This window comes from Triticum aestivum, chromosome 7A (genome assembly GCF_018294505.1).
Source record: "Triticum aestivum cultivar Chinese Spring chromosome 7A, IWGSC CS RefSeq v2.1, whole genome shotgun sequence".
NCBI lineage: Eukaryota > Viridiplantae > Streptophyta > Magnoliopsida > Poales > Poaceae > Triticum > Triticum aestivum.
In genome coordinates this window covers 710476473-710503678 of record NC_057812.1, presented here as the reverse complement: position 1 = coordinate 710503678, position 27206 = coordinate 710476473, and the positions used below count along the sequence as shown (strand labels likewise).

General features: G+C 45.7%; 1 protein-coding gene across 1 annotated transcript; it reads right to left on the bottom strand.

Moving 5' to 3' along the window:
• Window positions 1-17688: 17688 nt before the first annotated feature.
• On the bottom strand, window positions 17689-24214 carry LOC123153817 (uncharacterized). Its single transcript, XM_044572746.1, has 3 exons — window positions 24204-24214; window positions 21691-21898; window positions 17689-17985 (listed from the first exon to the last, which is right to left on the bottom strand). The coding sequence occupies exons 1-3, from the start codon at window positions 24212-24214 to the stop codon at window positions 17689-17691; spliced, it is 516 nt and encodes a 171-aa protein (XP_044428681.1).
• Between the last annotated feature and the right edge of the window lie 2992 nt (window positions 24215-27206).

The following is a 27206-nucleotide window of genomic DNA, read 5'->3' as shown; positions in this document are numbered from 1 at the left end:
GCCACAGGCGAAGACGAGGGCGAGGGCAAAGGAAAAGGTAAAGGGATTTTTTTGAAGGATATGGTGAGACACACAACTAGACTCACATTACCCCCTTCACGCAGCTTCCCTATTTTAAGGACCTCAAACTTCCATACAACATATACGTGATGCACATGGAAAAGAATGTCACAGAGTCCCTTTTTCGCACGATCCTCAACATTCCTGATAAGACAAATGATAATGTTAATGCTAGAGTTGATCAACAGAATATTTGTGATAGACCACGTCTACACATGCAGCCTCCCACAGGCAGTCGAAAATCTTGGTTCAAGCCAGATGCTGATTTCGTACTTAAAAAGGATCATAAGATGGAGGCATTCAAGTGGCTGAAACACGTCGTGAAGTTCACTGATGGTTATTCGTCGAATATAAGTAAGGGGGTCAATCTTTCAACGGGCAGAGTGACCGGGCTCAAGAGTCATGACTATCATGTATGGATTGAGCGGATTGTGCCGGTGATGGTTCAGGGCTATGTTCCCGAGCATGTCTGGCGTGTGCTTGCGGAGTTAAGCCATTTCTTTCGCACGCTTTGTGCTAAAGAAGTATGTCCTGAGAAGATAAAAGAAATGCATAAGAAGGCGCCGGAGTTGATATGCAAGCTAGAGAAGATCTTCCCGCCAGGCTTCTTTACTCCGATGACACATCTCATTTTGCACCTCCCGAACGAGGTATTGTTGGGGGGCCCTGTGCAGAATCGTTGGCAGTACGACCCTGAGAGACAGAACAAGCATCTAAGACAAAAATGTGGAAACAAAGCTAAGATTGAAGCTTCCATAGCTGAGGCAGTTATCCTAGAGGAGGTGGCAGACCTCAGGACAGCCTACTATCAGGACCATGTTCCCATGTTGCACAATAAGGTGTCTTGATACAATACAGAAGAACCCAAGTATAAACCCAAGTTGCCTCTATTCATCAGGCAAGGTGGTAGGGCTGGATGCTCGAAACCTTATCTCATGCCACGAGATGAGTGGGAGGATGTCATGTTCTATATCTTGCACAACATCAAGGAAGTCGAGGATGAGTGGATGAGGTAATACCTTTGCACCATTCTTTTAGTCAATTCATTATGTTCACTTTGCCTAGTTCTTATACCGCTTTTCTTATTGTAGTCGATTCGTTGAAGAAGAATGGACGGGAATGCTGCCTCCTACTGAAGCGGAGGCACTTGCTCTTCTCCGAAAGGGTGCTGATGGAAGGAAAAATTTCGTTGTGTGGTTCATGGAGAAAGTAATTTTTCACACTTCCCTATTACCTATTTCAATTAAACTCATGCACCCTATAATTTCAATTAAACTCATGCACCCTATAATTTCAATTAAACTTGTAGGGAAATGATCCGACCGAATCAATGGATGAAGAATTGAGATGGGTTTCCATGGGTTTTGACCCTGTCGTCATGACATGCCAAAAGTATGATGTGAATGGGTATCATTTCCATACAGAGGAGCACCAGAACAGTCGGCCTGATCCCAAAACCATAAATACCGGAGTCTTCACTGAAGGAGATAATAAAGTAGATTACTACGGAAGGGTAGGAAAAATATACGAGCTTACATTCAAACGTGGCCGCGAACACCTAAGTCTCACTGTGTTCAAATGCCGATGGTTCGACCCCAAAAAGGGTCTAAGACATACGCCTTATGTTGGTTTAGTTGAAGTTAAACCATCAACCGTCTATGCCGGAGCTGATCTCTTTATCGCCGCTACCCAGGCCACACAAGTATATTATCTGCCTTACCCATGCCAGAAAGAGTACCTAAAGGGTTGGGAAGTTGTGTTCAAGGTGTCGCCACATGGTAAGCTACCGGACCCGAACGATGATGATTAATACAACATAAACCCCATGACATACGAGGGAGTGTTCTATCAAGAGGAACATGATGACGTGGTCTGAAACAACGAGGATGATGACTTGGGTTATGTTGACCTGGACCCAAACGACGACGACGCACAGATTAATGGTGAGGCAGTTGTGAATCAAAGAGACATAATTATGCTTGAAAAGTTAAATGAAGACGCTGACGATGAGGAAGAGCCTCCACCTCCGTCAGACAACGAAGAAGATATGCGTGATAGTGATGATGAGACCGGTCCACAAATAGATTACAATAGTGATGATTCATATGGGTTCTAGAAAATGTAAGTTCTTTTAATGATCATTACAGTAGTATGCTTAATGTGCTCTTCTGGTATTAATGTTTTTCCTGTATGCTTGTTTAATTTATATCCTTACTAATTGTTTATTCTCTTCTCAATGCAGGTTTGCTAATCATGGGCAAGTCCAGCGGCGCCAGTTTCCTCAGTAAATTCAAAGGACTTACTCGGAGTGGACGAGCCCACAAGGTTCCCTCCCGACTACGCGAGGATGACACCTCACAGGGAGGTGGAGGGGTTGGGGGAGGAGACCCTAGAGGAGGAGGCGGTGGGGGGAGAGCCCCTAGAGGAGGAGGAGGTGGGGGGAGAGGCAGCCGGGGCAAAAAACTCCGGGCCGTGTCCGAAATAGGAGGGTCTTCTTCGATGCCCTCCTATACAGAGGCACCTTCTGAGTCTGAGGAGGAGGAGTATGTTCCTGATGGCGAGGAGGAGGAGGGTGAGGAGGAGGAGGGCGAGGAGGAGGAGGGCGAGGAGGAGGAGGCCGATGAGGAGGGTGAGGAGGAGGGCGAGGAGGGTGGAGGGGATGTTGATCCCGAGTTGTGGGGTGACTTGCCACCGGGTGCTCCGCATGGGTGGCTGCGTGGTAATGCCGGACTACCTACACCACCTTCTATCAAGGAGCACAAGTGGCTCATTGAACCTGTGGGGACAGAGTAAGTGCCTCTCAATCATATTTTCAACACATGACAACATTTTCTTATTGTACACATGGCAATCATTTGATTCTTTTGCAGAAACTGGATCCTTCGCGGAAAGGGCCGTAAACCGAATGGCCTTATCACTGTCCTGTTGAAGGAGTTTTGGCCTGGCCTATTCTTCCCGCGGCCAGACAGGGACCCGCAGCTGCGGGTTTTGGCCACGAGCTGGGCCCACTATGAGGCTTGCAGCAACGCGGAGTACGGGACGGCCGCTAAGGCCGTGATCACCAAATTTTGGGTAAGTTCTCTTCTGAATCACTTGTCTTCAATTTCGTTCATAGTTTATCATTGAATCACTCAACTCATGCCTTGTTTGCTTCTGGTTTATGCATGATTGCAGCAACTCTATAGAGTTCTTGACGAGCATAAGGCCAGAGTCGACGTGGTCTTGCTTGCGGCTGCGAAGAAGAAAGCTCGTCAGTTGCAGTACGAGGTGCGCTGGGTTGCCGTCTCGCAGTACTACGACATCTACCTGCAACAAAAGATGACCAAAACTCAAGCGCAGAGGCAACGACTTACCTTGAACAGGGAGCAGTTCATGATGGTAACTATTACTAACTTATCACTGTTTCAAGCATTCAACTATATGTTTCGTGCTCACATGTCATGCTTCCAAAATTTGCATAGGTTGTTCCTCGTTGGTGCTATGGAAGGCATGACGGATGGGTGAGTTTGGTGGATAGGTGGCTCGGCGACGATGCAAAGTTTGCTGCCAAGAGCATCAAGGCCCGGGCTAACCGTGGAAAAGATGGGACACATGGCCAAGGAAACAGGAACCACTGGGGCTTCAAGGCCATGAAGGTATATCTATATGCATGATGCATTTTTGTTGTTCTTTACCGTCATGCTCTTATGTATGGCTAACTTCTGTTTGACGTTGCAGGAGGACAAGTTGAAGAGGCCGCTCTCAGACATTGAGTCGTGGAAGCTAGCCCGCGAGCGGAGTCATCCCAAGGAGGGCGAGAGCCAGTACTACGGCAAGACCGAGGAGCACCTGGAGTCTTACACTCAGCACTATCAGAAGTTGCATCCGGATGTTCCTGTTCCTGAGGTCGCCCAGTCTCAGATCAACGACACGGCGGTGGTGGCCATCCAGGGGAAGTCACATGGCCGGTATTCGTGTTTCGATGGCTTGATAACTCCTTCGATCTCGTACACACGGCTTCGGTCTACCAACCCGAGCCAGTTAGAGAGTACGGGGCGTTCACAGACTCCCTTAGCCCGCCAGCATGCTGTAAGTACTTCCCCTTTATCTTTTTCTCTCTAGCATTCTCAGTTCATTTTCAGCATTGCTCACTTAGAAACAACCTAAATTATGTAGGCATATAAGGCCTTTGTCGAGCATAGGAATCTTGAGGTGTGAGAGTACTTGCAACGAGTGAAGGCAAATGATGATTACAACCGTCAGATGATGGCGGTTAGTTTTGCCCTCTTAAAACCAAGCTAAATTTTTGCACTTTCATTCCTTCTGACCTTCTAGTTTGCTTGTTTAACTAACATCCAGGCTATGTTGGCGTCTTGGAGTAACCGCACGGATACACCACAAATGGGACCCCCACCACCACCTGCGGGAGAACTCCCACACGTGCCCACATTCGATGAATGGGTGGCACTAGGCAGTGATGGTCCGGTTAGTACATTTGCCTAACTACTGGCAAACTAGTTCTCGTTCATTCAACACTATCATATCATATTTACCATTAGAATCTTTTCTGAAACATGTAGGGGACCGGTGGCTCGACTACTGCTCCGTCGACCCCAGTCACTCCGATCTGGCAGAGTGATGGTGGTCGCGGTGGCGGTTTTGGCGGAGGTGGTCTTGGTGGTGGTGGTTTTGGCGGAGGTGGTCTTGGTGGTGGTTTTGGCGGAGGTGGTCTTGCTTGATGTCGATGATGATTCCGTGCATGTGGCTGTCGTGCCATGCCTTTCATGTTGCTACTTTTATGATGTTCCATGTCTTGCACTACTTTTATGTTCATGAACTTCCACCGGTGATGATCTTTAGATGATGATGATGAACTTGACTATGTTTAGATGATGATGATGAACTTGAGTATGTTTAGATGATGAACTGTCATATTTCTGCATAATTCCATATTATTCTGCTTTGAAATGCTGTCAAATGAATTGAAAAAGAGAAAACAGGGAAAATAAAAAAACAAAAAAACTATGCCTACGGCAAAGCCGTCGGCATATATAAGCCCAGGAGTTACCAGTGCTTGCCACGTGGCAGATCTATGCCTACGGCAATGCCGCCGGCAATGCCGCCGGCATAGATTTTCATCTATGCCGACGAAATCTATGCCGACGGCTTTGCCGTAGGCATAGCCCTGCCGCCAGGAGAAACCAGGGAAAGACACGTGGCAGGACTATGCCTACGGCAAAGCCGTCGGCATAGATTCCATCTATGCCTACGGCAAATCTATGCCGACGGCTTTGCCGTAGGCATAGCACTGCCACCAGGAGCACCACGGGACGCCACGTGGCAGAGGTACGCCGACGGCTAGGCCGTCGGCATAGATTTCTACCTATGCCGACGGCCAAGCCGTCGGCGTACCTCTGCCACGTGGCGTCCCATGACTTGTCAGCGCTTTTGACGGCGCCGTCCGTTGCCGTCAGACGGAAAAACACTGCCGACGGCTAAATATGCCGACGGCTGACCTCGGCCGTCGACATAGGTCCCTATGCCGACGGCTATACTACGCCGACGGTCTGACAAGACTACGCTGACGATATCTACGCCGACGGGTCTATGCCGACGGCAGCCGTAGGCATAGATCTATGCCGACGGCAAAGGACCTATGCCGACGGCCCTTGGCCGTAGGCATAGACCGCGAGTCCGGTAGTGGGACACCGAAGTCGGCCAGCATGTGGCCGTCCTTCAGCGGCATGCCGCAATAGTTGAGCCACTGCTGCTCCGGCGGGCATCCCTCCCGCTCCTCGAACTTGGCGCGGAAGCTCTCCACTGTGTCGCTGCTCTCAAGGCCGTTGAATACGAGGGTGCGGTGCGCGTGCATGAATACTTGCATCTTCGTCTCCACTAGCTGCATTGTCGGCCAGGGTTGTTACGTCGTCGTCCGGCAGGGCCGAGTCGCCATACACAAGTCGCAGCCGTTTTGGCGGGATGCCCTCCATGTCGTGGAGCCTGCCCTTGACGCTCGCCACGGTGTCGTCGGTTGAGACTTCTAGGGCGACTAGGGTGACAGGTTTGTAGTGGTGCCTCGGCACGACCACGAAGACCTGGATCTTCTTCGCTCTCATCTTCTCCTTCTTGACTTTTGCTGCCATCACATTTATTGTAGAAAGCGCGGTGAGAACACACCGTGGTAGCCAATTATTATAGTTTTTCATGTCGAAAGAGCCCTTGAAATTGTGATGCTTGTCAGACAAAGTCACCGGCACCGATACCTCAATTACATTACTGCTGACAATGATATCGCACCTGACGGTGAAACTGTCATCCTTGAGGTGTTTCTCCAAGGAGTTTATTTCGACGAACCTTCCGTATCCGTAGGCTCCGTCCAACCCTCTGAGCTCAAATATTTGGGTATGGTCACGGATACGTGTCGGCTCCTGCTTCAAGCTCTCGTCCACGAAACTAAACTCGAACTGCGCTTTCACTGCAGGCTTTGCAGCGGTACTCTCGGCGAGGAAAAGAACCAACGATATGGAACCGGCCTTGTAGAGGTGATGGCCGTCAGGTAAGTAGAGGATGCACCAGCGATGGCCTCCGACCGTGAACTTGCGAGATCGGATGGGTGCGCGGGTGCGCGAGTGGCCTTCGACAACAAGCAAGTGGTACCCGCTGGCCTCAGCAGCGCTGGAGGTGGTCGGGGAGGTAGGAGAGCCAAGGAGCTTGCCGTTGGAGACGACAGAGACACCCGCGAAGGACATGATGAACCGATTGAATCTGCTTTCCAATTACCTACCAGCCGTCGTATGCGGTGTTGTTGTGATACGCACATAAATTAGGGTATAATAATGGTAAGTATAAGTTTGTTAGGATCCAAAACTCTATTTTTTCTTTCCAATCGAAGGATCCAAAACTCTCACGGTTGGAAGCCATATAACGTTTATACGTAGCTAACAAGGCATCCTATACCTGCGTCATATATCATAATTAATTGCTAGAAGATCCGGTCTTGCCTTTTCCTTGTATATAGTTTTGAGATGAACTATTTTATTTTTTGGATGATTTTCAGTTTATTTGTTTTTTTTGAAATCTTTTAATATGTATTCTTCTTGTTTTTTTTGAGGGGTGAAAAGGGAGTTCATGAATTATAGAGTTACACTCGAGAAGCAAAAGTTGCTCAATACAAGGGGGACTATGGTCTAACTACACCAAAGTAGTACACTCCGTGCGACTATAAGTTGCGGCTCATGCATGATTTAATCTCTACCGCAGATGCCCATACGCCGAACGATCTAGCCCACGACGTGATAAGGTCAATAAGACCTCTGAGAAATCCGATTGAACAATGATCGGAAGGGTTGTATGTCGGATGGCAAGAGCCATACCCTGCATTTCGTGGCGGAGGATAGAAAAAATTGAGACGAGGGGTCCGTAAAGCATAAAAAAATTTGATGCGAAATCAAAGTAATCCGTACACACTAAAATGCACATAAGTCCTACTTTTACATAATCCTAACGGAAAAGCTAAAATCCTGCCGGCAGGATTTTTGCAACATATCCGCACGATTTGGTTGCCGTTCGATCCGATCGCGCAGCGTCGCTCCTCCCGTTTTCCCTTGCGTCGCGTGCTGCGTTTTTTTTAGGGGTGTTTTTTTCTTTTTCTGTTGCCGTTATTTTTGCTGCCGTTCGAACGCACGTAGCGATTCCACAGGAGGCTCAACCATCGCCTTTTTTTTCTCTTCGAAAATACGGGTGCGAACAATAAAACTGCTGGATGTAGGATTCGAACCCAGCAACTCTTGTGTTTATGCACAGCATCCTTGCCATTTCAACAACTACATTTTGTTGTCTATAGAAAGGTAAGAAGCTATTTGAACCTTTTTACTACTATATAAGAAAACAAATGCAAAAAAAATTTGTTCTTTTTCTTTGGATTTCTCCCATAACTCACGTACAATCATCATGATATCTAGTTTCATGCATCTCAAGTTGATAACACCCTATTAATTTTCGTGCGGGGGTGGGGTGAGGGGGGAGTTGATAAAACATTCACTCGGTAACTTTTATGTAAATAACATGGTAACTCACACATCGTATACCTGATAACTTATGTACATTTGGCATGGTAACTTTGGCACCTGCGAGCGGGGGGGGGGGGGGGGGGGGGGGGGTTGATGATATATCCCGTAAGTTTATGGGAATAGCATGGTAACTTACACATCACAGACTTGATAATTTATGTACACCAGTCTTGGTAACCTTTGGCGACGGTGGTGGTGGTGGGGGGGGGGGGGAGGGCTATTGGTGAAATATCCCCCCTCGCCCTGTAATTTTTTGTGAATAGCATGGTAAATCACACATCGCAGACCTGATAAGTTAGGTACAAACACCCCGGTAACTTTAGACCCGAATAAAAATTTGTTGAATATACCCTGGTTACTTCTATGCAAAATAGCACGGTATTATATGCACCACGAGCTGATAACTTAGGTATAAATACCACGGTAATGTTGACCAGGGGGAAAGAAGTCGTTGAAAACACAGCTCCAGTCACTTCTGGATAAATAACATAACTGATAACTTTACGGTAACTTTTTGACCAAAAAAGTGATCAAAACATGTCAACATGAGATCTAGTTTGGAAGTTCTCGTTGCACCGAATTTTTTAAGTGAAAATGATTTTTTAATCAGAAACGACAGTTTGATCTATAATTTTTTTACAGTTTTGAAATAGCGAGAATCTACAATGACATCTGGTTTCATGTGCTCTAATGCATTTGTATGTGGAGAGAATGTTGGAGGAGTCATTTTTATGCCCCGGTGATTTCTATGTAAACAGGATGGTAACTGACGTACCACAGGGGTGATAACTTATTTAGTCTAGGTGTGGTAACTTTTGACCCAAAAAAAGTCATCAAAATATATCAACATGGGATCTAGTTTCGAAGGTATCGTCGCGACGAATCTTTTATGTGAAAACAATTTTTCAATCGGAGCGATGGTTTGACCTACAAAATATTTTAAAGTTTTAAATTAGATGGAATCTTCAATGACATCAGCAGTTTTGTCCTATATGCATGTATGCAGCTGTTAGGGAAAAGATTAGACTGAATGTGTTTATTTTTGTATTAAAAAAATGAGAAATCAACACTCGCCAACAGCAGCCCGAGTGACCATAGATGAATCGTTCGGATCTATCGCTAATAGTCCCTACGTATGGACGTTAGCACAGTTCCTAAACATAAGAACTATATAAGAAACACACCTGAGCAACAAAGATGCGTGGTGAAGTATACTATGCATACTCATTACAGATTCATAAAGTAACCGGTACAAATGAGAAACCTGATGCACATGGCATCACACATGTTAATATCTTTTGCTGCGTGTGATGGCGATTTGCAACTGAAGCAATGGAAAATCAATAGTGATGCTTTCTGCAGGATCATGATCCATTGATTAAGTTCATGTAAAATGCAGGAAATAACATAGTAGAGAGGTGGAACCCAACCACATCAAACTCATCAGCGAAGAGGAAACTGCAGCCCAGATCATCCTACCGTGTAGGGATTGCTGGATGTCGAGTCCCTTTAGCTTGACAACCGACTCCATGTGTCCCTTGAGAGCATTAAGTTCCCTCAGCCTATAGCAAACATGACTTGAAAATTAGGTTTTTTTCTTTAATTATGCTCTCATGCAATATTCATTCAAACAACCAACTCATGTCTCTTGAATGGGCATAACACAAAATGATAGCATCCCAATATTTAATACTAATCAACACAAACACATAGCCATGCTGCAGGAACATGGAACCATGATTCCATCATGAACCCAAAATAAGCTAGACCAAGATCACACATAATAGACCAGTATCAATAATGTGACTATGTATAACAATGAGAAAAGATAGATCGTATCATGCCAAAGGGACTATGCAATGGACAGATTATAAGAATGAACAAGGCATACAAACAAGTACTTGCATTTTCGTATGGGTTGAAAAAAGATAAAACATAGTAATTGTTCTTACAAGCAGGAAGCAACCAGGAAAGAAGGGCCAATAAATCCTCTATGGTCATGCAACTAAAGTAACAAATATGTTATCACGTTATACACCCAGGGCAGTTTCATGACAAGACCCGAAATGTTTACCAAATCTCAATGAATATCATATACATGTAGCACAAGGGAGTAAGCTATAGGAAAATGCAACAATGATTCCATCATGAACCAAGATAAGCTAGAAGATGACCACACGTAATAAAACTGTTACAAAAAAATATGACTAGAGATAGACAGTATCATGTGAAAAGGAATATAAGAACACTAAATACTATCAGAATCAGAGTAGCATGAATTTTGGTACCACACATAAATAATTTGCAGCACACGATGGTTCACCGCGACTTGCAAGCATATAGATGCAAATCATGCTAAATGGGTAGTTGGGTACCAAAAAGGAAGTCTGTTATATATTTTATCAGCAAATGGATCATCTTCCAATCATGAACAATATAAGTCAAACCTAGGATGCCTAATAGTAACAGCTCTCACTCCTGGAGAACCACCACTAGAACAAGTTGAACATCAAACAACTAACAAAAATCTAAATAATTTTTAGACGCAAACAAATACATCCTCTGTCTCGAATTAGTTGTCTCATATTTGGTTAGATACGGATGTATCTATTTTCTAGATACATATGTAGTCAAATCTAAGTCAATTAATTTGGGATGGAGGGAGTAGCATATATAAGAAGCACAAAGGCCTAACCAGAAAACAGACCAATTTCAACAACAGCATCATCACAATCACAAGATTGTGTTGGCTGATGACCCACAAGTATAAGGGATCAATTGTAGCTCTTTTCAATAAGTAAGAGTGTCGAACCCAACAAGGAGCAGAAGGAAATGACAAGTGGTTTTCAACAAGGTAATGTCTGCAAGTGCTGAAATTGTAAGTAGCAGAGTAGTTTGATAGCAAAATAATTTGTAACGAGCAAGTAATGATAATAGTAGCAAAAGTGCAGCAAGGTAGCCCAATCCTTTTGAGGCAAAGGACTGGCCAAAACGGTCTCTTATAATAGGCAAAGCGTTCTTGAGTGTACACGGGAGTTTCATCTAGTTACTTTCATCATGTTGGTTCGATTCATGTTCGCTACTTTGATAATTTGATATGTGGGTGGACCGATGCTTAGGTGTTGTTCTTACTTGAACAAACCTCCTACTTATGATTAACCCACTCGCAAGCATCCGCATCTATGAGAAAAGTATTAAGAATAAATTCTAACCATAGCATTAAACTTTTGGATCCAATCGATCCCTTACAAAATAGTGCATAAACTAGGGTTTAAGCCTATGTCACTCTCGCAACCCATCATCTAATTACTACTCCACAATGCATTCCCTTAGACCCAAATATGGTGAAGTGTCATGTAGTCGGCATTCACATGACACCACTAAGGGAATCACAACATACATACTATCAAAATATCAAACACATATCAATTTCACATGATTACTTGCAACATGATTTCTCCCGTGACCTCAAGAACAAAAGTAACTACTCACAAATGATAATCATGCTCAAGATCAGAGGGGTATTAAATAACATATTGGATCTGAATATATAATCTTCCACCAAATAAACCATATAGTAATCAACTACAAGATGTAATCAACACTACTAGTCACCCACAAGCACCAATCTATAGTTCCGGTAACAAGATTAAACACAAGAGATGAACTAGGGTTTGAGATGAGATGGTGTTGTTGAAGATGTTGATGGAGATTGCCCTCCCAAGATGGGAGAGTTGTTGGTGAGGATGATGACGATGATTTCCCCCTCCGGGAGGGAAGTTCCCCCGGCGGAATCGCTCCGCCGGAGGGCAAAAGTGCTCCTGCCCAAGTTCCATCTCGAGACGGCGGTGTTCCATCCATAAAGTCATCTCCTTATTTTTTCTAGGTCAAAATGACCTATATACCAGAAGATGGGCAACGAAGGTAGGCCTAGGTGAGCACAACCCACCAGGGCGCGCCTGGGCTCCCTGGCGCGCCCAGGTGGGTTGTGCCCACCTGGTGGGCCCCCTCTGGTACTTATTTGCTCCGATATTCTTCATATATTCCATAAAAGCTCTCCGTGAAGTTTCAGCTTGTTTGGAGTTGTGCAGAATAGGTAGCCTGACGTAGCTTTCCCAGGTCCAGATTTCCAGCTGCCGAAATTCTCCCTCTTTGTGCGTACCTTGCAAATTATGAGAGAAAATGCATTAGAATTACTCCAAAAAGCATTATTATGCATAAAAACATCATAAATAATAGTAGGAAAACATGATGCAAAATGGACATATCAGTGGCAAGAAGACCACCATCACAATCAAAATGACAGAAAAACTGAACACTGAATAATTGGCTCGATGGCCGACACAACAAGTGGACACGGCTCAATGGCCAAGGCATCTCAGGTCAGAGAGATGGAGATGGAATCAATGACTCACAAAAACCAAGGAAGGGGCAGACAACACCGCATAGTTGCAGCGAAACCACTATCATCGCGCTGCAGGGGATGTCGAGGTAGCAGCCAAGGAGGACGTAGTCCAACGAAGTGTACTAGCCGAACATGAAGGTTATGACGCGACCATCACCATCCCAATGGTGTCTGCACCAAAGCTGAAGGGGATACGTGGTGCCCATTAGGTGACCACCCTGAAACAACAAAATATATTGGTTCTTTCTTATTACATCCACCCAAACCGCTAGCAGCGAAAATAGAGACATGCTACTGTGTTGAAGAAGTAATCGTGTGCCAAAACAAGCTTGTGACTCAGCTATTGAGAACTAGATTAGAGCAGGGAGTGAGGTTGAGGATATAAACTGAAGAAGCTACATTTACGTCTGTCAGATAGTAATAATAATCAAGGCAGAGCAATGACCATTTTTACAGAGTAAGTTGGCAAATTGTATTGATTCATTATTTATTAGAAAAATACATGATCAAAATGTTTAGAGCTAGTACAATTAAAAGTCTGAATAATTTATTTGCAAGGGCAAAAGTTAGAATAATTGATATGTTTCCAGTGAGATTATTAAATCGAGTTAAGGGGGAATCAATTATTTATCATGACAGGAACATAACAACACATATCTCACAATTTAATGGAGGAACATAATATTTCTTGGCCAGTTGACCAATATTACATGAAATACAAATGCTTCCAACATATAAGTACAATAACAACATTTTTAACTAGTGAATCAAATTTGCACTTTAAGATTAGAAATGCGCAAGTTACAAACTGCAAGTTCTGCAATCCATATCTGAACTACAATCTACCAAGTGGATTCATGAACGTAATACACACACCTAATCTGCAATCAAATTTATACATTAGGAACTGATGTGCATCAGCGGTCCTTCCAAATAAATATGTTTCAGTTTTCAAACGCCAAACGAATAGTGATGCATATGCATATGTCTGCACGTACAACTGCAAATGCTATACAACATGCCGTCGTCGTCCGCCGAGCCATGGTAGCCAGACATCGAGGTTTACATGCCTGCATAAAAAAAGAAATATCATTTTATACGATAACATGCTATGCAACAGGCTAATAAAGGCAGAACATCTTTGTAAGTTGGAGACAAATTTCAAATTTGAATTGAAAATGATCATGATGGGCAGAACACATATCACATAAAAGTGTAAAGCGTAACCCTTTCATTGCAAAAGTAAACACCACAACAAAATGATGTGCTTTGAGTGAAGATACATGAACACCAGACGATTCACTCTTTGTAAAATTGATTTTGATGAGCAAACTATGATCCCCTAGAAGTATCACAGGATAAGAAACAGTAGCATGAACTTTGGTAGCGCACAGAAACGATTTGCAACACACGATGGTTCAATACGTTAGGGGTGACACCGAATCGGATTCAGACGGAGAACCCTTATACCGTATCGTATTACACATATTTAGTTTTGAATCTGACAGCGGAACAAATGCGGATTCAAATACGGGATTATGTGGATTCGGGCATGGTACGTACTGATACGGCATCGGGGTGACACCGAATCGGATTCAGATGGATAACCCTTATACCGTATCGTATTACACATATTTAGTTTTGGATATGACAGCAGAACAAATGCGGATTCAAATACGGGATTATGTGGATTCGGGCATGGTACATACCGATACGACGTCGGATCGGAAACGGTTACTTACCTTTTTTGATGGAAAGACTATAAGGAAAGCCCCTACAGCATAATTGGTGCAACAAACCCAAAATGCAAGTACTATGCCTTGAACCTTGGTGGGTGGGAAGGTGTCAACCCCTTTCCACCACTAGGCTATGCCTTAGTCTACGTTATTTACCATATTCATATACGAGAAATATATAAATGCCTTAAACTAAAATATACATAAAGAATGAGCAAATATTAATACCTATATACTTTACTAACACATAAATCACTAGATGATAACAAAATTAGACAAATAAATCACTAACAAGCGAATGTTTTGTCTCCTAAGCAAAGATAGCATTCATGCATTGCTAGTTGATACTTATAACTTCACCCATAAATCAGAATCGGAAATTAAAAGGTCAGATTATCTGGCTAGAATAAACGGATTATCCTACTACACCGTATATTAGTAATACCATATCCTATGGGAAACAATTAGAATCTGCCGATGGATCACACGTAGACCGCCGCCGACGCGGCCGTCAGATCCGAATTTCATCAGACGGCGCACAACGTACATCTTAGATTCTTAGTGCAACACATTAGATGTTGCAAAACTCCCGATTGCAAAAGACTAGATGTTGCAAAACCCTGGAGTCTTCCGTCCAAATCAGTCCGGGAGCTGTGGCACCACCTCGCCCGATTCAATCCACGTGTCGCCGCATCGTTCAACCAGTCGCTGGAGCTCCGCCGACGTCGAGCCCTGCGTTCACCACCGCACCCCGTTCCCTTCCTCCCTCACCTTTCTTTATCCTCGTGTTCGCGGCCAACCATGAACGCCAGTCCCCCGCCATGGTCAGCTCCTCTTCTGATTGCTGCGCGTCGAGCCCGGCCACCCGCCGTTGTTGGTGACCCCTCGACCACCTCCTGCCTTCCTTCCTCCCTCTCTTGGTCTCCTCTCCTCCTTTTCTTGCCGGCCGCCACTGGACGCGTGCGTTGCCACCGTGGCAATTTTTCTGCAACATCATCCGTGTTGTAGAAGTCCTTCCGCAACAACATCCATGTTGCAAAAATGTTAAGACGAAAAAAGAATTCCGCAGCATCATCTGTGTTGCAGAAGTCCTTTCGCAACAACACTCATATTGTAAAAAAGTTAAGACGAAAAAGTCATAATTCTGCAACAGACTATTGCAAATGTTACCACAACATGAGGTCTATTGCAAAGGGTTCTGCAACACTGCCCTTGTTGCACTTCTGAGGAAAGGGTCGTGTAGCTGGATGACTTCGGATCAAAAAGTTGCCGAGGTGACGGATCTTGTAAAAAGATCCGCTGGCCGATGCGTAGCGTCGCCCATATCCTATCAACCAGACTCGGATTCGGATAAGATTATTGTTGCATGTAAAAAATCTGTTACCGTATCCTAAAATAATGGATTCGGAAATGGTTTCATACATAAATTATCCTAACCACTTTCACCCTTGCGGGGCGTGTTGTCATCCATGGGCTGCTAGTGCATAGGTGCATGGTCAAACTTGGTAATTGTCAAATTTGCATAACCTGAAACTAAGACACCAACAACTTGTGTCTAATTAGGTTTCGGTGGAACTTAAAAGTCTCATTTCATCAAGCTAGCAAGCCATAGGTGTACTGTCGGAAGATGAAATGTAGTAGCATTCGACAAAAGGGTGTGCCTTGAAGAAGTCATGAACTTTTGCGTCACTTGGGGCGACCTTGTGTGACTGCTTCAGGGTCATCCTTTTAAGCATGGGGGCACATCTAAGTAGATGTTTCAGGACATCAAACTCGTGGTCGTCTCCTTCGAAGCCGTCGATTTCCACTTCTGTGAGCTCTGTCAAGGAGACAACTTCGCTTCTCCAGTTATTGGTACGCGCACAGTTGCAACACTATCTGCATTCCTCTTCCTCCTATATAAGAATTATAACAATTAGCTAGTGTACAAACAAGAATGAATATATCTACAGTAAGAAAATAATGAACAAGTACATATGTTCTAATAGTATGTATACATACTTTTTTTGGCAGTGTGCTAATGCATTAACGTTGTAGTACATCATGCGGAATAAGAATAACAAGCCCTAGCCCCCTCATCAAAAAAATGAAAAAGAAAAGAATAACTAGCACTAGAGAGAGAGAGAGAGAGAGAGAGAGAGATAGAGAGAGAGAGAGAGAGAGAGAGAGAGAGAGAGAGAGAGAGAGAGAGCGAGAGCGAGAGCGAGAGAGAGAGAGAGACGCCTTAGGACTAATCACATTAAGCCGCGTTTTTGTTGTGTCAGCATGGAGGTCACTGTCGGCAACACAAATGTGATGCCATGTTAAAATAAAGAACATGAACCCTTCTGCCTAATCAGCTACGTATCATGGTCGTTCACATCTAACGGCACCTTATTATAGAATGGAATGCCTATTGCTTTGGTTTCTTTATACGCTAACCATCAACTCTACTTGTGTGTTGTTTAATTGGGAGTTGGGCACGGTACTGGAGAATATACAAGGAGAGATTTGATTCCTCAGGTCACAACCAGCACCTCCACCCCTTATAATTTTGTTTTCTAAAAATACTGCTTAACTTCTATTATTCTGCGTACATATGATGTAGCCTTTCAAGATATGTTTCATTTGGTCGATTGGCTTTGCCAACTATTGGTGATTATAGGTCAAGTTTTGTGTATGAGCCTAATGCCAACCCTGTAGGATTTGTTCTTTAAATGATGGTTAGCTTTGGCGCCAGAGGGTTCACAGTGTGATGCTAAGTATTATGAAAACAAGATGCCCAGTTGCAGTAACCAGCAAGTCACCTCTCTACTACTTTTGTCATCTTAGGTTTTGGAGGTTATAAGGAGCTTTCTTTCTTGTTTGATCATACCATGTACTTTGCGAGACGATTGCAATATCTTCTTCTGGATCTTACAGAACAAGAAAAGATATCAACTAACAGCTTGGTTCCATGGTTATGTACAACTTATAAATACTTAGTTACCTAGGATCTTCCTGTTTACTCTGTTGTACATCTCGTATGCTATAGTAGGGTATTACTACTCTGTATTATCCTAGTTTTGGCGCTGGGCTACTTTCTGAGTGTTTGGATCTTCTATAAGATTTAGTTGGTTGAAAGACAGATCTAAATTATGTTGATTCCAAGTAGTAAAACGATTTTCAACTATTCATGCTGTCAAATTTTAACAGAATATCATGTCCATCTTTAGGACCCTTCTATGGGAACTCATATTGGTTCATCGAAAAAAGAGACGGGTGCAGCAACGCGCGTCAATCATGATCTAGTTATCCTAACCACCTTCACCCTTGGGGGGCGTGTTGTCATCCATGGGCCGCTAGTGCATACTTGCATGGTCAAACTTGGTAATTGTCAAATTTGCATAACCTGAAACTAAGACACCAACAACTTGTGTCTAATAAGGTTTCGGTGGAACTTAAGTCTCATTTCATCAAGCTAGCAAGCCATAGGTGCAGTGGCAGAAGATGAAATGTAGTAGCATTCCACGAAAGGATGTGCCTTGAAGAAGTTATGAACTTTTGCGTCACTTGGGGCGACCTTGTGTGACTGCTTTAGGGTCATCCTTTTAAGCATGGGGGCACATCTAAGTAGATGTTTCAGGACATCAAACTTGTGGTCGTCTCCTTGGAAACCGTCGATTTCCACTTCTGCAAGCTCTGTCAAGGAGACAACTTTGCTTGTCCAGTTATTGGTAGGCGCGCAGTTACAACACTCTCCGCATTCCTCTTCCTCCTATAAGAATAATAACAATTAGATAGCGTACAAACAAGAATGAATATATTTACAATAAGAAAATAATTGCTCCTTTGAACAAGTACATATGTTCTACTAGTATGTATACATTTTTATTTTTGGCAGTGTGCTAGTACATTAACGTTGCACTATATCACGTGGAATAAGAATACGGATATGCTAAAAATCAGTCGACTGAGACTTCACCAGCCGTCCGATATGTATTCGCGTGAAGATTCTCGCTGGAGCGCTTTGTCCCTCTTTTCGGCCCGTGCAAGGCGCAGGACCGGCCCGCTTCATTTTTTCCGTCGAAGTGTGGCCACCCGTGAGCATTTGTGCGGGGTGGGCTGGGGCAGTTTGTGTGGGGTGGGCTTTTTTGTTTGTTTGTTCTATCTTGTTTTTCTTCTCGGGCCGCTGGGAGGGAAGGGGAGCAGGCACCATGGTAGTTAATGGAGCAGTTAGCTGCAGACATTTCATCTCTATCCATTCCACTCTCTCCATTCCTCTTCTTCCAAAATCCGAGCGCTCCTGCACTCCCAGCGAGAGAGGATGGCCGATGCTGCTGGACAGGTGAGTCATCCACAAGCTTGCTTGCCTTTTTTTTTTGCACGGCACGGCATATCATAGATCTGAGCGGGGTTGTATCGGTTCCAGTTTTTTTTATTTTGTATCAAGTATATTGGTTTAGTACTTTTCAAGTAGAGAATCGCCCCCCAGTGTGTAGCTCTTGGTTTTTTTATTAGATTTTCATTTTTTTGTGTTCGTGTGTATTAAGATGTATGCTGAATTTTAGTGGTATATGTAGGTTTGCAACTTTGCATGTATCCATATAATGTAGATTCGTTTTTTTCACGGACAGATGTTTGATTACAGTAATCCAGAGGTGTTGGTATGGTTACTGAAACTATTTTTTTCTACTAGGAGTTCGATTTTTTTTGGTACTAAATCTTTTTGTGTCTCAGTAGAATGTTGAAATAATCCCCTGGGAAAGTAGAGCATGATGTATCTTTTTCAGTGGATCCATTTTTACTAGCAGTGTATGTGTTGTCTCCTTTCTCAGATTTTTAATCCCAACCCATTTTACTAGTGTGGCACTTATTTTTTATTTTTCATTTTGTTTTTTGTAAGTTTCTTCTTAGGAGGCTATATCGAGTTAAGATTTTTTTTCTTAAAGTTAGTAGTAAGGCCAAGCAGCTATAATAGATTTTTTTTCTTAGAACTAGTAGCACCACCTTTTTTTCTATGCTTGTAGGTACTTTTTTCAGAGAAGTTTTCTTTTTCTTTTTTTGGGTTCTTTTAGCTGAGAATATTCTGGTCTACCATTCATCAAAAGTACTAGTCAACACTTTATTAGTTCATGCTATGCCTTTTTTTCTGAACACTTTAGTGGAACAATGCACTTTTCCTAGCATGATAGCAAAAATTAATCAAGTCATGTTAAATAGGGACAAGAGAGTGTGTTTTGTAGGATATAACTTATGTTTGTCTTTTCTTTATTTTTTTGGACAACTTTTTTGATGTGCTGCTTTTTTGTGTTTTTCTGTTGTGTGTTGACACACCAGGGAGATTTTTGGTGGCACAATGCCCTTAGTACATCGCCACCATTTTCCATATTAAATTAATTTTAGGGGGCAACAATAATACTTTTTATTATATGTAAATAAATTTGGTTGTACCATCTTGTCGGAGGGGGCGACATCGAGAGAGATGGGGCCAGTTGCATGTCCAACAACAGGCACGCAACTGCATGTCTTCTAACTTGGTCGCAACTTGGGGGACATTTGTTTTGTCGGAGGGGCGGCATTGAGAGAGGGGGCCAGTTGCATGTCCCACACTAGGACCGCAACTTCATCTCTTCTATCTTGATCGCAACTAGGAGGCATTTGTTTTGTTGGAGGGGGTGACGTCGAGGGAGATGGGGCCAGTTGCACGTCCCACAACAGGCACGCAACTGCATGTCTTCAAACCAGGGCGCAACTGGGAGGACCTTTGTTTTGTCGGAGGGGGCGGCATCAATAGAGATGGGGCTAGTTTCCATGTCCCAACACTAGGCACACAACCACATGTCTTCTAACTTGGTCGCAACTAGGGACCTTTGTTTTGTCGTAGGGGGTGGCGTCGAGAGAGGGGGCCAGTTGCATGTCCCACACTAGGCACGCAACTGCATGTCTTCTAACTTGGTCGCAACTGGGGACCTTTATTTTGTTGGAGGGGTGCCGTCGAGAAAGATGGGGCAGTTGCACATAAAAACAAGCACACAACTGCATCTCTTCTATCTTGGTCGCAACTGGGGGGGCATTTGTTTTGTCGGAGGGGGCGACATCGAGAGAGAGGGGGCCAGTTGCATGTCCCACACTAGGCACGCAACTGCATCTCTTCTATCTTTTGTCACAACCGGGGGGGGGGGGAGGCATTTGTTTTGTCGGAGGGCGACGTCAAAGAGATGGGGCCAGTTGCATGTAACAAAACAGGCACACAATTGCATGTCTTCTAACCCGGTCGCGACTGGGGGGGGGGCATTTTTTTGTTGGAGGGGGCGGCGTCGAGAGAGATTGGGCCAGCTGCATGTCCCACACTATGCACGCAACTGCTTGTCTTCTAACTTGGTCGCAACTGGGGACCTTTGTTTTGTCGAAAGGGGCGGCGTTGAGAGAGAGGGGGGCCAATTGCATGTCCCACACTAAGCACGCAACTGCATGTCTTCTAACTTGGTCGCAACTGGGGACCTTTGTTTTGTCGGAGGAGGGCGGTGGTAAGAGAGAGAGGGGCCAGTTGCAATCTCAACTATAGTCATGCAACTGCATGTCTTCTAACTCGGTTGCAACTTAGCTTTTGTTTTGTCAGACGAGAAGAGGCGCTAGTTGCATGTCACACACCAGGCACACAACTGCATGTCTTGTAACTTGGTTGCAACTGGGGGCCTTTCTTTTGTGGGAAGGGGCGGCAATAAGAGAGAGAGAGAGAGAGGGGCCAGTTGCATGCTCAACTATAGTCATGCAACTCCATGTTTTCTAACTTGGTTGCAACTCACCTTTTTCTTTTTTGCATGTCCCACACTAGGCACGCAACTGCATGTCTTTCTTACTTGGTTGCAATTGGGTCCTTTGTTTTGTCGGAGGGGGCGACGGTAGTAAGAGAGAGAGAGTGGCCGGTTGCATGCTCAATTGCAGGCACACAATTGCACAATTGCATGTCTTCTAACTTGGTTGGAACTCAGCTTTTTTCTTTTATTGGCCGAGGAGAGGGTCGAGTTGCATGTACCGAGGAACATGCCGTACCTGACCGTCTCCTTGAGCGCCAGCAACAAGGCCTCGTCGTTGGTCATCGCGCCTGCCTTCCTACACGCACCGCGCCACACGGTTTACAACACGACAAGGCTGTGAGAGGCAGCAACAGGGATCAGCAGAGTCACATGCGGAGGAGAGCAGCGCCCAAAAGTGAACGGCCCAGCCCAAAAGTAACAAACAAACAAACAGTGGAAAGGAAAATAAGCCCAGATGCTAAACCGGATTCAACCCAACAGATAGAGGCTAGTTAATAGGCCTAATCTACTTGTGATGATGTCAGCCGACTGAGACTTCGCGAAATCTCAGTCGACTGAGATGTAGACAAAGTCTACACCCATAAGAATAACAAGCACTAGCCCCCTCATCAAAAAAGAGAAGAAAAGAAAAAGAATAATAGGCACTAAAGGAGAATACGTACCGTGGGTGTCGTCTCCGGGTCGAGTTTGGCAACCCTGAGCTTAAGGGTATGTACGGCAGTACGAATCCGATGCATCTTGAGGAGAAAGAAGACTAATGCTCCATAGACATGGCCCAAAGTTGTGAGATGCAGCTCCAAGTCCAAGACAGATAAGTCGGCGGCAACCTCCATCCACAGATGTTGCTCTACTTGCCGCGCTTTAGGGCATCTCCAGCCGCGCCCCCAACAGGCCCCCCAGGCCACTTTTTCGGCGCCGGCGCCGAAAAAACGGCCCAGTCGCGCCCCCAGGATGACGAAAATCGCCGGTTCGGACCTTTTTTCCGCCTGGCGGTCACAAGCCGAACCCGCCGCGCTGGGGAGCAGTTGGGGGCTCCGGCGCTAGGGAAAAGCACGCCTGGCCCACACCGACAGGGGAAAAGTCAAGGTTTTCTTCCCCCGACTCGCCTCGCACCCCCGCGCCCTCGGCCACCACTAGCTATATCCCGGCGATGGCCGCCGCCCTACTCCGCTAGATAGCCATTCCCCGCCGGAAAATAGTAGCGCTTCGCCGCGGCAGCCCCTCCCACAGCAGCTGGGCGTTTCCGGCCGCCGTTTCCGGCCGCGGAGGTGCGGTTTAGCGGCGGGTACACGCCCACCGAGCGCAAGGTGTTCGGCGTTTTGCCTGTCTCGGTGATGGACTCAGATGACGAGGAAGAGCTCGCCGCGCTGCTGGAGGAGGAAGCCGCGGCCGACGTCCAGGAAGAAGAGCATCTCATGGTGCTCGCCACCCTCGCCCAGCTGCTGGCGAGCAATGAAAAGCCGCGGCGAGGTGGCTCGGCGCCGGGGTAGGTGAAAGCAAAGAACCGGCATCGTCTCGAAGGCTACTGCATGCTCTACTCCGACTACTTCGCCGATGCTCCACTTCATGGCAAGAAAACATTTCGGCGCCATTATCGGATGAGCCGAAAGCTCTTCCTCAGGATTGTGAATTCCATCCGGGAGTTCGACAACTACTTCAAGTGCAAGATGGATTGCACTGGCGCTCTTGGATTCACCTCCATCCAGAAGTGCACGACAACAATGAGGATGCTTGCATATGGAGCTCCCAGTGATTCACTCGACGACTATGGGCGCATGGCCGAGTCCACCAGCATAGAGTGTTTCTACAAGTTCTGTCGGGCAGTGGTCGCAGTGTTTGGGCCACAATACTTGAGAACACCCAATGCGGAAGACACTGCTCGGATCCTAGCCCAGAATGCAGCAAGAGGATTTCCTGGGATGCTTGGAAGCATCGACTGCATGCATTGGAAATAGAAGAATTGCCCATTTGGTTGGCAGGGGATGTACAAAGGCGCCAAAGGCGGTTGCAGTGTGGTGCTTGAGGCGGTAGCCACACAAGACCTCTGGATTTGACACTCCTTTTTTGGTATGCCAGGAACTCACAATGACATCAACGTGCTGCAGTGCTCTCCTGTTTTTGCCAAGCTCGTTGAGGGCCATTCTCCTCCGGTGAACTTCGAGATCAATGGGCACCAATACAACAAGGGGTACTACCTAGCAGATGACATCTATCCGAGATGGTCGACATTTGTGAAGACGGTCTCAAACCCTGCGGCAGGAGGCAAGAACGCCTGGTTTGCGAAAGTTCAGGAGGCTTGCAGGAAGGATGTCGAGCGGGCATTTGGTGTGCTCCAATCTCGATTCGCTGTTGTTCGGTACCCCGCTCAGACCTGGTCCAAAGATCAAATGTGGGAGATTATGACTTGCTGTGTCATCTTGCACAACATGATCATCGAGAGCGAGCAAGAAGTCCAAGTGTTTGACACTGAACCATACTACAGGCAGGGTCCTCTAGCCGAAGTTGATCACCATCTACCGGCAACTTGTACTGCCTATCTTAGTATGCGTCAGGAGATTCGAGACCCACAGGTGCATCATCAACTGCAGAAAGATCTGATTGAGCACCTATGGAGGCTCAAGGGGGACGTCGTGTGATGAAATACGAGTTTTTATTTGTTGAACTATATAATTTGTATTGAACTATTTGTTGTTGTACTATTTTGTTGAAGTATTTGATTTTTCTGTGATGAAATATGTGATAAGAAATAATTGTGTTGATAATTGAACGCCGAGACACGGCGAATCCACGCCGAATATGGGCCTATTCTCGCCCATATGAGCCCTTTATTCGCCGAAATTGGGCTGCAAAGTGGGTCAATTTCAGCGCCTAGGGGCGAGCTGGGGGCGATGACTGAGCGCAAAACCGCCCCCAGCGCCGATTGTATCGCCGGCTCACCCCCAGGGGCGATTTTTATGCGTTCTGGGGGGGCCAACGGCTGGAGATGCCCTTATCTGGCGTCCATGAAGCCAAGGCAGGAAAGTAGTTGTGCAAGCTCGAGCAAACAATTCCATCATATATAAAACCATATAAATCACACATGTTTTGTGACTTTGAGTACGTACGTAGTTGGAACCTGTGAGTGAGACTGACATAGGAGGCCCTATGCAGAGTAGGGGAGGAGGCGGGGACTAACCTTGACAGCATCTAAGCGCAACACAGGAGGTCGTCGTCGTCTCTCTGCCGCTGCCGGTGGAGCCGATAGCAGGCTCACCATGTCGAGTGTCCAGTAAGCACTTCTAGTTCTATCGTCCTCGTCCAGTAACCAAATTTTCTTGTCGTGACGGCAGCGCCACGATAAAGTTTGCGCCATGGGAGCCATGACGGAGACCCTGAGGTGGGAGTCGGCAAGGGAGGACACGGTCAGCTGCTCGAGCATTGGTGTGGCGATGTCGATGCGGTCCACCCATGATCGGGTCTCCTCGATGACGAGCTCCAGCAGCGATGAGGAGCGGACCGTGATGTCGAGCGGGATGCGTGCGTTGCATGAGGAGCCTGGGCGGGAGAACCTGAGCGTGCGCAGGCGCAGGCAGCGGGCAACCAAGGCGGCGAGGCTGTCGGCGGTGCAGCCCGAGAGCACGAGCGTTGTGAGGGCGGGCAAAGATTCACCGGCGGACGGCGCGCGGAGGTTGATAGGGGACCAGGAGGTGAGCGAGATTGAGGTGGCGCGTTGGAAGCTCGGCAGCTCGACCTCCTCGAACATCGCGGCTGCGCCCCCACGGGAGGACGAGCACGAGCTGCTCCGGCGAGAGCCGCGCGGCTGCGCGCAGCAGCGAAGCGACGCTGACGCAGGGCGCCGACGCGCGGAGCGACCACTCGCGCTTGGGGAGCTGGATGTCGACAAGGGACACCCCGTCGGGGGAGGCGGAGGAGACCGCATGGGCAAGCGCCGGTTCGATGGAGCGGAAGGCGACGTCACGGAACACGAGCGCCGGGAGGCGTGTCCAGAGGCCGCGCCACCGGCGGGAGAGGAGGCCGGCGCGCGCGGCGGTGCGCACGCAGCGCAGTCGGGTGAGGACCAGGAGGAGTAGATCGTCAGGGAGGGAGCTGATGCGGTCCGCTCCGCTGCCTGCACCACGGATAGATCGGGCTCGTCGGCGGCGCCCCGATCGCGGCTTCATCGATTTCAGCTCTCTTTGTACGTATCGATCTGGGGCAAGTATATATACTAGTGCGGTATATCTTTTGGCAAGAAGCGGAGATAGACCTAACTTTTTCTTTTAGGGGAAAGAGATATACCTAACCTTTTTTTTGAACACACCTAACCTTACCATGCTGGTCCAATAGTAACCTTGTATTGTTGGGAAAGGAGTCTCGTAAAGCTCTCTTTTTCCCCCAAACTTTGGATATATTCATCTCCAATCATAGTTGTACATCGAACATAAAAACAATAAAAGTTACATCGAGATTTATAGACCACCTAACGACGACTATAAGTACTGAAGCAAGCTGAAGAAGCGCCACTGTCATAGCCCACCCTCGCCGGAGCCGGGCACAACTAGTTCTAGTAAACAGTTGGGAAGTCGTCGTGCTAAGACCCCATAGCACCAAGCACCAGAACAGCAACCACCACCGATAAAGAAAAGTTTAGATTGAAAGAATCCAACCCGAAGACACATAAACAAAGACAAACAAAAACCGGATCCAAGCGGATGCATCAAAGACAACCACTGACCAAACGCCGCGAGATTAGGACGAGATACACCTCCACACATCATATAGTAATCTTTGCACGTAGATGGTATCCGTATGTTTTTTCAAGATAATAGACACAGGCGCGCACTCATACAAACGCCCACGTGGCTAATCCACATAAGTGAGATGCAAAAGCGAGTTTGATCCCTCGTGGGCTGGGTATCACCATCCTCTTAATCATTCAACAATAGAAATGTAAGCAAATGGTAATAGCCAAAACAAATCGTATACATTAGTTATTAAATATATACAAATAAATTTCTTCAGGATGTTTAGTTACATGTTACAACCTCGTGTCTCTGCTCACTGGTGCCTCGCCATTATTATCTAGGGTCGCGCTAACTGCCACACATGTGGCAGGAAGGGAGACGCACCATACGTTTCTAATGTAAACAAATTGCCACGTCATCGCATGCATGCATGTAGGAATCTTTTTGGATTTTCAGTTTTTAAAATGTTTTATCTCTTAAACAAAAAATCTGATTGAAAATCCGTTTTCACCATTAAATCCCTCGCGATGAGATCTTCGAAACTAGATCCCATGTTGATATGTTTTGATGAATTTTTTTTTGGATTAAAAGTTGCCATGTCTATTGCATATGAATTGCCATGATGTTTACACTGAAGTTGCCATGATATATTTCAGCTATTTTCTTCTATATTTAAAAGTAAATTTTGACATTTATAAAACGGGGAATTAAGAAACTAGACTTGCCATGAATCATAAACTAAAATTGCCATGATACATGCACGTAAAATTGCCATGGTTCATACAAAAAATAATTTTCATAGTGAAAGTACTGGAGTTGCCATCATCAAAATACTAAAATTGCCATGATCTACAAACTAAAATTGCCACATGGCAACTGCAGTGTAAACATCGTGGCAACTTCTGGCAAAAAAAAAATTCGTCGAAATATATCAACATGGGGTCTAGTTTTGAAGATCTCGTCGAGACAGATTTAATGGTGAAAACGGATTTTTAGTTCGCTTTTTTATTTAGGAGATACAACATTTTTAAGCCGAAAACCAAAAAAAATTCTGCTGATGTCATCTATTTATACGTAGCAAAATGAGTGGTGATGGAGGCGTGTGGGCGATGTGCAAACGCCCACACGTGTGGGCGTTAACATTTTCGATTATCTATGACACAAGCCGATCCTTCCAACCCCTCGAGGACGTTGTACATGTTCTTTGGCATGTCTTTCTTTCTCATGTTGCCATCACACTCTTCATTAGTGGTGTTTGGCTCACCAGTTACTCTATCCTTTCGATCGGCCTTTGACATGGGGGGGGGGGGGCTGAATGGCGAACACAAGCGAGGGAGGGGGTAGCAATGGACAGAGACCATGAGGGCAAAGACCACTTTGGCATGGAGAGCACACCACACCAACCACGCCACCAAAAGCCATGACTACCCGAGTGTAGCAAGAACACCAACGGG